Source organism: Pecten maximus, chromosome 8 (assembly GCF_902652985.1).
Source record: "Pecten maximus chromosome 8, xPecMax1.1, whole genome shotgun sequence".
NCBI classification, from domain to species: domain Eukaryota; kingdom Metazoa; phylum Mollusca; class Bivalvia; order Pectinida; family Pectinidae; genus Pecten; species Pecten maximus.
Genome location: NC_047022.1, coordinates 38,406,875 through 38,418,059, shown reverse-complemented (window position 1 = coordinate 38,418,059; position 11,185 = coordinate 38,406,875). Strand labels below are relative to the sequence as shown.

At 34.9% G+C, this 11,185-nt stretch overlaps 1 protein-coding gene across 1 annotated transcript; it reads left to right on the top strand.

Moving 5' to 3' along the window:
- The first annotated feature begins 1 nt into the window (after window position 1).
- Window positions 2-4,256, top strand: LOC117333438 (p53 apoptosis effector related to PMP-22-like). Its single transcript, XM_033892735.1, has 4 exons — window positions 2-145; window positions 2,175-2,337; window positions 2,773-2,922; window positions 3,399-4,256. The coding sequence occupies exons 1-4, from the start codon at window positions 107-109 to the stop codon at window positions 3,593-3,595; spliced, it is 549 nt and encodes a 182-aa protein (XP_033748626.1). The 5' UTR covers window positions 2-106; the 3' UTR covers window positions 3,596-4,256.
- Window positions 4,257-11,185: the final 6,929 nt, after the last annotated feature.

Sequence of the window (11,185 nt, the reverse complement as noted above, 5' to 3'; positions counted from 1 at the left end):
TTTATTTTCTGAACAAGAAATAATTAAGTTCGGTCATTATTTCAAAGTTTTCACGAATAAGGACAAATGACCGCTTTCGTTAATATTGCACAGAATTCTTTAAACAATGGTTGACAGTGCAGTTGTAAAGATCAGGCCAATCAAGGTTTGTATTGATCACATGCAGCAAATCTGTTCTGTCCTAATATGTAAACAGGTAGGCCTACATTACAAGTAAACAGGTTGAGAACACCCAAGTTAAAAAATGTGGAACTCCAACACATTTCCTCCTTTGGAAGGGAAACTTGGGACATATATCAAATTGGCGCTAAATGTATACAGTGGTGTTCAGGCAACTGTTTCTTTTCACTGAATGAGATCAGTCATGTCATTTTAAAACAAGAAATATCTTTAAAAAAGATAAACGGCATAGTTTTAATGCTGGTGGTAATGTAGTCCGAATTTTCTGACGATCTTACTACGTACAAGGCAGCTTGAAAGGCGATATTAACATCAGAACCCTTCGGATTAGTGGTAATGTAGAACTGCTGGTGAAATAAATTAACGAATAATGCGTTTTAGGACGGATAACAACATATCAGTTTGAATCATTTTTGGTGATAATAACACTGCATTTGAATCAGGAATGTAATTTTATTAATTTGTCATTTAAAAGAAACATCCACTTATTCAGCTTGCATTCAATCTTAACTTTGTTTCGTTTTTAACTGTATATCTGCATTTTGCATTTACCGCTATATTGACCAATCACATACTTCATCTTGACCAGTAACGCCACCTGTCGTGTTATATCAGGGGCCAAAAGAATATTATACGGCTATGCCAAAAAAATGGAACACACACCAAGAAAGTAACATCGCATATTATGAATAAAAATGTAAAAGGGTCGGCTCGGATCCATTTGCTTTTACAGTTGTTTTTTTTTTATCATTCAGGTGTCAAAGATTGAGTTCTGCCTCGGTTTGGTTAGCAACAATATATTTTAGGAGATTGTATAGACTATAAGACATTGCTGACTGTTATGTTGTATCTGGACTCTCATAGCCTCTATAATGGAGCCTCTATAATGGCTGCAAACTATATAATTAAGCATAGACGTACACAGACCATCAATTCATACTGACGTTTTGCATAGATATAGATATATGGAACAGCCTACCAGATTTGGATGTAGAGGCTCCCTCCATTAAATAGTTATACTAAGATTAATTTGGACAGCTTTTGAAAATGCTTGGAAATAAAATTTAGACATCTTGCTACATTGTACATTTAGCTTCAAATCTATTACCAGATGTGAACATTAATCTTATTTCATTTGATGTGCAATTATTAATTTAAAGCATAGAGGCATAAATGCCAGGGGCCGCGGTGGCCGAGTGGTTAAGGTGTCCGGACACTTTAACACTAACCCTCCACCTCTGGGTTGCGAGTTTGAAACCTACGTGGCGCAGTTGCCAGGTACTGACCGTAGGGCGGTGGTTTTTCTCTGGGTACTCAGGCTTTCCTCCACCTCCAAAAACCTGGCATGTCCTAAAATGACTCTGGCTGTTAATAGGACGTTAAACAAAAACAAACAAAACAAACAAGCATAAATGCCAGCGTCAATTATGTATCCTATTATAGAAACCTATATATAGCTAGTTCTCACATAGCCACTGTCCATTCGTCTAGCATTACTTTCCTACATTGAGTTTTCTTTTAACTTATGTACAATGCATTTTGACAAATGTCACATCAATAACATGATGACCCTGTAGTTGGTAAAGCGTTGATGATATTTGTCACACCAGACACCTGGTTTAATTACTATTGGGACATATTCAATAGGATTTGATATTTCCTATAACAGCATGCTGTGCACAATAACAGAGCAATAGCTGGTATTCAGATTAATCAATTTCATCAATTATTGGTTACTCTGATGATTAATCCACCAAAAGTTGAGTTTTTCAGTAACCAGTTCATTATTTCAAACATCTCACTGCTTCTTTCTAAGCAGCCATATGCATGTCAATTATATTTGGTCGTTTTGCCCTTGCCAGTCACATCACCTATTTAGTGATTGAAACAAGCTGGCTCATGTATTTTAGTGATAATTATGGTGCTGGCATGCTGCTAACATAATGTTGTACATGTATACATTTTTTAATAACTTTTCCTACACTTTTTTTCAGCTGATAGCAGTGATCTTTAGTGGAATAACTGTTATCCTATTGATCAGTAGTATCGCCGGTAAGGAGTGGGTCGAAGTGAAATTCCACCATGACAACCGGCAAAGCATCACATGGGGATTATGGGATATCTGTGAAGGAGACTCCTGTTCTTCAAACACAACAGGTATAAGATGCATGCTATATGTGTGGCTTGATATACAGCACACACATTGTTATGCATCCTTCAACTGAAAATTACCAATGCAAATAAGTCTAGTACAATATACCCGGTAATTGAGTCTGACAAGGATTTTTTTCTGTGATGTGTTTCTTATAATACTTTGTGAATGAATTTATCATTACACTTTATACAGTCATACAACTTAATTAGATGCCAGATCTATTATATAAGAAATCATTAGAATGTCAGAATAATCCTTGACATATTGGCCAGTCGCCTATAATAGTCTTTAGATGATTGAATTATAGCAAGTTTCCTAACATCAAGGGCTTCAATGTTTGTTGAAAAAAAAAAACCCTTGACCTGTTGTACATTGACCTTGTGTAAATGTAAAACCCTTTTGGAATACTAGATCCCATGATGTTGATTACTTTTCAGACTGGGTAAAGGTCTGTGCCACCTTTAGCATTGTCTCCCTCCTGTTCAGCGTGGTAGTTGTTGGATGTGGTATACTTGGACTCTGCTCTTTGGATATCCCAAGGAGAAAACTTCTCTATGTCATAGCTGGTGGCATTGTCACTCTTGTTGGTGAGTAAAGGGTTATCTCCCCTGAGTGAGTAAATATCTTCCATCATTATCAACTCTATCAGTTCATGGCAAGATCTCCCCTGCATAAGTAATTATCTCCCATGGTTATCAACACTAACAGTTCAAGGTTATCTCCCCTGAGTAAGTAATTATCTCCCATGGTTATCAACACTAACAGTTCAAGGTTATCTCCCCTGAGTAAGTAATTATCTCCCATGGTTATCAACACTAACAGTTCTTGGTTATCTCCCCTGAGTAAGTAATTATCTCCCATGGTTATCAACACTAACAGTTCAGGGTTATCTCCCCTGAGTAAGTAATTATCTCCCATGGTTATCAACTCTTATGTTCATGAATGATAGTCATATGACTGCTAAAAACTGCTCTCCAATTCACAAGGTTTTTGTTTTATTCTGCTTATCAATATGTATTATGAAAATAATCAACATCTCATTGCTCACTTTTTGTCTTTTCAGCTTTATCTGACCTGCTGTCACTGATCATTTTTCCAATAAAGTTTCGAGAGTCAATACAGACATTCATCAACGTTAAGCGCTGGGACTTTGACTGGACCTACGGCTTTGGCTGGGGAGGGTTCATCTTTTCTGTTGCAGCTGCTGTTTTCTTCTTCCTGCCAATTGACGACAATCACATGGAGTCCAAACCTTTTTGATATGTACCAGCTAACAATTATTACCACATATTTCTTGTCAAATTCAAAAAACAACCGATAAGCATCAAGACAATATGTAGCAGTTGATGTAGCCATATACAATGATTGTACTAACAAAGTATCTTATTCCCACAATGTATAAATTTTAGCAGTATAAATCTTATTTTTAGAATTTTTGGCTCTGTAGTTACTGCACTTAATAAGGATTGAGTTAATTGCATTTTTATATTGTTTTAGGATGGCTCAGCTGATCAGCTAATCTGTTAAATTTGATGATATGCTCAAATCTGAGAATGCCCAAACTTGTACACTTACAGTATATACAGCTAGAGTTTAGCTTGACAGCTTTTTTTTTTAAACTTGCCATTGTTTTATTTTCTTTCTTATATAGACCCAGTAGTTCACCTTGTCTTTACATAAACAAGATATTAATTCTATTTTATTATTTATATTAATTAAACAAACTTTGTCTGATGTATATCTACCATAACTAAACTACACTACAGAAATTCTTTATAGTAACAGATATAATAATGATTTTCAGTTTTACTTCAAAAATTAAAGATTAAAAACAAAAAATAAAGATTAAAAAACGACCCTAGTGTATGGTCATCATTATGTATGAAATATTAGCTTGCATTTTCTGTTACAAAAAATGTGTTCCACAAATCCTATTGAATATGTCCCAATAGTAATTAAACCAGGTGTCTGGTGTGACAAATATCATCAACGCTTTACCAACTACAGGGTCATCATGTTATTGATGTTTTCAGTTAACATAATTTCTTGTAACATTAAAAAAAATGTTTTCAGGACCTAGTGAAATTTATTGTTTTTATCAGGTACCTTTTAAAGTTATCACCGGTGATTTTTGGAGTTTTTCTTTTCCTTTTCTGTTTAATTTTGTACACTTCTACTGTAATTCTATTTTTCATATTAAGAAGGATGCATGTCTCCAGTATTTATTTTCTACAAATCTTGCAACATTCCAGGCATTTTTTTTGTATTTATAGTTATTGACACAAGAAGAGAATATTTTAATTGATACACAAATTGTTGTTTATTTCTGTACATGTTGTACTTCACCATAGCTGTTCTACACCGATTTTTTTTTTTTTTTTTTTTTTTAAATATTTTGCTTTTATTGTTTTATGTTTTATTGGTTAATGTTGTATAGTTTTAAGTGCATCATTAGAGCATAGTTAGGATTGTGACCATTCTTATTTCCTGTCTTCATTGAGGTCAGGTTTCAAACAACTTTAAGAATTGAAATGGGAAGCATATTGAAAAAGTTGTATTGATTGTTTATTTTAAACCATTGAATATTGCAATATATGTGTACTTGGTACTTCATATTTTTGTTGCTCTTTAAATAACAAAATCTGTCTCATGTTGAAAAATCAGAAAGTTAGTTTATAAATCTGAACTCAGCATTAACTCCATCAAGTAAATCAATTGTTAAATGTGCTAAATCTGTTAAAACATTGTTTATATTTTGCTTTTTTACAAGCATATTTTAAAATTGATATTTATAAGTTTACATTTAATAATGATCTGATATGTGTTCAAGTTTTATGATTTACATATGCATGAATAATTTTTGAAATTTTTCTCAAAATTATTTCCTCTTCGACTTGCAATTACTACTAATAAATCAAAAGAAAGAATTACTTAAGGGCACAAAATGATATTGATTTTTCTTGCCAGATTCATTGTTTCTATACTTTTCATATTTCACAATTAGTTGATAAGTTTTTACATCAATTTCATTGGGAAAGACAGTCAAGCTAGGACATTGTACATTGTAGCCATGTTTACATTCAAATAGACTATAACATAAAACACAACAGTGTGTATATGGCTGTAATTCAGTGGTATATGAATATTCCAGAAAAGTCCCCTTTGAAACCTGTTTAAGCTCTGTTATGTAATATTTTGTATAAGGTACACAGTACCAGAGTATGAATTTGGAACAAAAATTGACTTTTAATGGAGAATACTTTGAACAGAAAATTACACCTTTTACGAAATGTTCGTAACCTTTACACATTTGGTTGTGATCTGTAGATGTTTGTTATCGTTAATTTGTACGATTATGTAGTACGTAGTGTTAGATTGTCTATTGCCACTTCATGTATTTGTAAAGCTTTGTACCGTTACTGGTTTACTGTACCTCATATACATTTGGTTGTGGTATGTAGATATTTAGCAAGTTCTTTATCGTTGTTGCTGTTGTTTATTAAATTGTTACTACACCCATAGATTGTCGGTATGTACCAGTACTAGTAGTCTGTACTTATGAACATGTGGTTGTGGTGTATAGATGTTTAGTTATCCTTGGCCCCTGGTGAAAATCACAAATCTATAATCACTGGTGCAATTTTTCCAGGGGCCAATGATGATACAAAAAATGTATTTATAATTATTGAGCTGGTTACCATAGTTAATTATCGTATATATTAAATTGTTTTATCAATGAATACTACACCCAAATATTTGACAGGTATATACATGTACCAGTATACACAAGGACATCCACAGAAGACACAAATAATAGTTTTCAGAATATAATGATGTTGTCTACTTCTGTTATGTTTTAGTGTTCTATTATATAACTGTATTGTAGAACTGGCCAGGGATGACTTTTTATCAAACAAATACTTTTATTACGGGACACGATACTTGTGCTTTATCTTCACCCAAACTACACAGCATAATCTGCTATATGTATATTCAATGTAATTGTATTGATGTAAAAGCCTTGCTCGTAACTACCTCTAGCCTGCAGATGTTTTAATAAGATTTACTACAGTTATAACTAGGTTTTATGTAGAACTCGCACCATGAATTTGTTTTGTTACCATTTGTTTAAATAGTACACCTTTAAACTTGTTATTCTATCAATAACTTTGAAATGATTTGTTATGGAAATGTTAGATTGTCAAAATGTCAGATTAAACACAAATTTTATGTGACATATAAGTTTTTGTTTGATGTAAACCTGTATCTATAGCTATTTCTTAATCATGTTCAAGCACCAACATTTTAGTTGTTTAATTTGTACTTTACAAGATACAGCCAAAACATACCTATACTTATAATACTGGATAGTTGAAATAATCTGTATGGAAAATGGAATTATTTTCACCTGAATGCTGTTAAAATCAAGGAAAGTATTTAATTGGTTTAAACTATAAAAAACGCTCTATTTGTAATTACCTCGACAGCTGTTTGTTGCAGCCCCACTATTTACATATATATACCTTCTAGTATAAGTGATCCCACTTACTGTAATATATGGTAATTCTAATTTATTAATGTTTTTCCTTTCACCAGATTTTCTCTTTATTAAATTCAGCAAAAAGGTCCTAATGATAAATAAACTATGGGATCCTGGTTGTTATAAAATACAGGATACTACATGCATTTGCACTTCTACTGACGGAACTTTAATAAAAAATAAATTCAGTTTGATGTCAGCTGGGTTTTTAAATCAACATGATAATGTGAAATGTTTTTGTCTCTGAATTTCAGCTGTGATACCCTGGCAGTGTCATTTGTAACTGTTATTCAAACACCGGACATGTTGTTAAGACTCTCCTGGGTTGATTTTATCAGGTTTTGTCAGTAAATTTCTGTCTCAATGATTTTACCAAAGAGTATTAAGTATAAATCACATTTGTGTTCAGTCAGTGCTAATTAAAATTATTTCTGTTGATTTGTAATTCTTTATGTCTGTTATATTGTCATGTTTACATATTGAATTAGTATGCTTATCTCACATTATGTAAGATTTCTTTACATAAAAGATAGAACTTTGAAATTTGTTTTCACCCTACTAGATACTTGTATCCATTAGCTCCTATTGAACGGGCCCTGGTTCCATCTCCGTACCTACAATGTAACTTAACGAAAGTTGGTTAAACTAAGACATTTCCTTAGGAGCATTGGTATTGGATTAAGGAAGTAAAAGAATCTCAGCTAAGGAACTTTCCTTAAATCCTGTAATGCTTTACTATGAGGAAATTTAACTTAAGAAGAGTTCCCTTATTAAGTTAATTAATGTTAATGAAACCGAGGCCAGTGAGAACAAAGACACCCACTCAGGGTTTAGATATTGTTATTTTTATCAATATGTTATTAACTGGAATATTGTTTTCCTTTCCCTCTAGAAAATGCTTCAACATCTGCGATGGGGTTTCGTATTCTCTGCTTACTTTTGGTTGGGTTATAACGGCTCCATAGATCGACACACACATGAATCTCTCTGTAATTCAGTCAGATTCACTCTGTAATTCAGTCAGATTCACATAGACATAAAACATGTTTACTTCAGTGATACAATATGTGGGTAGTGATATTTTGATTGACAGTGTGTATTTACTGCAAAGCCATGCCCCATTTTCTTTTTGACAGTCAGCATTTTTTGTGTATTTCAAACTATACAGAAATGCAACAAAGTGAGAAGCTGCTTATTGACTTTAAAAGGCCAAAAGAATCCGTGTATATGTTGGTAACCAGTATAAAATGTACAAATCAATAATCCAATAACTCTGTAAAATACGAAAAGAAGATAAAAGTCCCCGGCCTCCTTTGTATCTAAATGAAGACTTGGCCAATTTGGTATTCTATAAACATTCAACATACAAACCTGTATATCATGTTAACTATTTTAAAGGTTTTTTAAATACAGCTACATGTTAAAAGGGACACACACCCTCTTTGTTTAGACAATCTGATAGGTGTTTTCATTTTAACTTTTGAAATCGTGTTTTCATTTTAACTTTTGAAATCCACTAAATAATGTTATACATAATATTTTTTACACATGGTATTTTTTAACCATTGCAGATTAAAATTGAGTCTGAGGTGAAATTTTGGAATTCACTTTAACCTGATACATAAAATTAATTCACCAATTTGATATGTCTTATGTGTCCTCATGTGAATAGCTTTACACGAAGCAGCAATGTGCGATCACTATATATTTATAGCATGTCACCAATCTGTGCTATTTATTGTAATGAAAATGTTGCAACCCTTGTACAGCAGAAAATAAAAAAGGTTTTGTATCAAGAGTAGTTGTTCATTATCTGTTTATCTAGATTCAGGAATTAACAAAACCTCTTTAGGATTTTTTACACAGTGGGCAGCCAGGGTCAAATAGGACTTGTGTCTAGGAGACAGCAACATAAAAGGACTGGTGTCCAGCCAGACATTTAAGGATAAGTGACCAAGGGAACACCAACAGTCAGACATTTAAGGATAAGTGACCTAGGGGACACCAACAGCCAGACATTTAAGGATAAGTGACCAAGGGGACACCAACAGCCAGACATTAAAAGATGGTGTCCAAGGGAACACCAACAGCCAGACATTTAAGAATAAGTGACCAAGGGGACACCAACAGCCAGACATTTAAGGATAAGTGACCAAGGGGGCACCAACAGCCAGACATTTAAGGATAGGTGACCAAGGGGACACCAACAGCCAGACATTTAAGGATAGGTGACCAAGGGGACACCAACAGCCAGACATTTAAGGATAAGTGACCAAGGGGACACCAACAGCCAGACATTTAAGAATAAGTGACCAAGGGGACACCAACAGCCAGACATTTAAGAATAAGTGACCAAGGGAATACCAACAGCCAGACATTTAATGATGGTGACCATGGGGACACCAACAGCCAGACATTTAAGGATGGTGACCAAGGGGTCACCAACAGCCAGATATTTAAGGATGGTGACCAAGGGGTCACCAACAGCCAGATATTTAAGGATGGTGACCAAGGGGACACCAACAGCCAGACATTTAAGGATAAGTGACCAAGTGTACACCAACAGCCAGTCATTTAAGAAATAATTAACGATGATTCGTGTATTGTTGCAGGATATACAACGAGGACGAAGATATTTTGCAATTAAATTAATAACGAAGGCTGCAGGCCTGAGTTATTAATTAAAATTGCAAAATATCCGAGTCCGAGTTGTATATCCTGCAACAATACACGAGTCAAAGTTGATTATTTCTATTCTACCATGTACTGTTTAGATATGAGATTGACCTCTTTCTAATAGAAAAACAGCAAAGAAACCCCGAGAAAACCTTGTAATTTATTTCTTGAGTATTGCATTATTTGTTGATGAAATATACCGGCAATACAGTACTACGATCAAAAGCATCTATCATATGGCATTGATTTTGAAAATTAAAAAAAAAAAAAGAAAAAAAAAAGAAAAAGAAAAAAAGGGGGGCCTCCGTAGGATTCGAACTCGCGTCGTGATAAAAATTTATTGAAAGACTAACCCATTAGCCCACTCGGCTATAGTAACCTTATATGAAACGGTTGAATTTTAGATATATAAAATTGTAACAGTCGTGACTCATGAGCGTGTATTATTGGCACGAGCGTGTATTATTGGAAAATAATACATGGTTTTAAACCAATCAAAACTGGCGTTGCATAGCAAACATGGTAGAATTAAGGATAAGTGACCAAGGGGGCACCAACAACCAGTCATTTAAGGATGGGTGACCAAGGTGACACCAACAGCCAGATTCATTTGAGGATGGGTGACTTGGTAACACCCATGGCCAGAGTCATACGAGGACTGGTGTCCAAGTGGACACCAATAGTCAGAGTCACATGAGGACAGGTGTCATGAAGACACCAACAACCAGCAACATAAAAAGGACTGGTATCCAGGGGGACACCAACAACAAGTCATTTAATGAAGGGTGTGTGGAGGGACACCAACAGTCATATGAGGAGCAGTGTCACAGTCTAAGGGTCATCTATGGAACAGTGCATAGGGGTACACTCAACAGCCAGGGTCAAATGAGGACAGGTGTCTGAGGAGACACCAACAGCCAAGGTCAAATGAGGACAGGTGTCTAAGGAGATACCAACAGACAAAGTTAAATGAGGACAGGTGTCTATGGAGACACCAACAGACAAAGTTAAATGAGGACAGGTGTCTATGGAGACACCAACAGACAGAGTTAAATGAGGACAGGTGTCTATGGAGACACCAACAGACAGAGTTAAATGAGGACAGGTGTCTAAGGAGAGACATCAACAGCCAAGGTCAAATGAGGACAGGTGTCTATGGAGATACCAACAGACAGAGTTAAATGAGGACAGGTGTCTAAGGAGAGACATCAACAGCCAAGGTCAAATAAGGACAGGTGTCTAAGGAGACACCAACAGCCAAGGTCAAATGAGAACAGGTGTCTAAGGAGACACCAACAGCCAAGGTCAAATGAGGACAGGTGTCTAAGGAGATACCAACAGACAGAGTTAAATGAGGTCAGGTGTCTAAGGAGAGACACCAACAACCTGGGTCAAATGAGTTGCATGATGACTGGTTTCTAGGGAGACACAAACAGCAAATCACGAAAACTGTAAGACAAGATACCAGTATCAGTCAACGCCACACTGGAGATTCCATAACTCTGTTATGACCGGCTGATAGAATCCAGTACTGGTAATACCTTCGAAGCAGATGGTATCAAAACTATTAGAGAGAAGGCCAATATATCCTGGATTTATTTATAGCATTAAATCCTGTTCTTACATGGTACTAC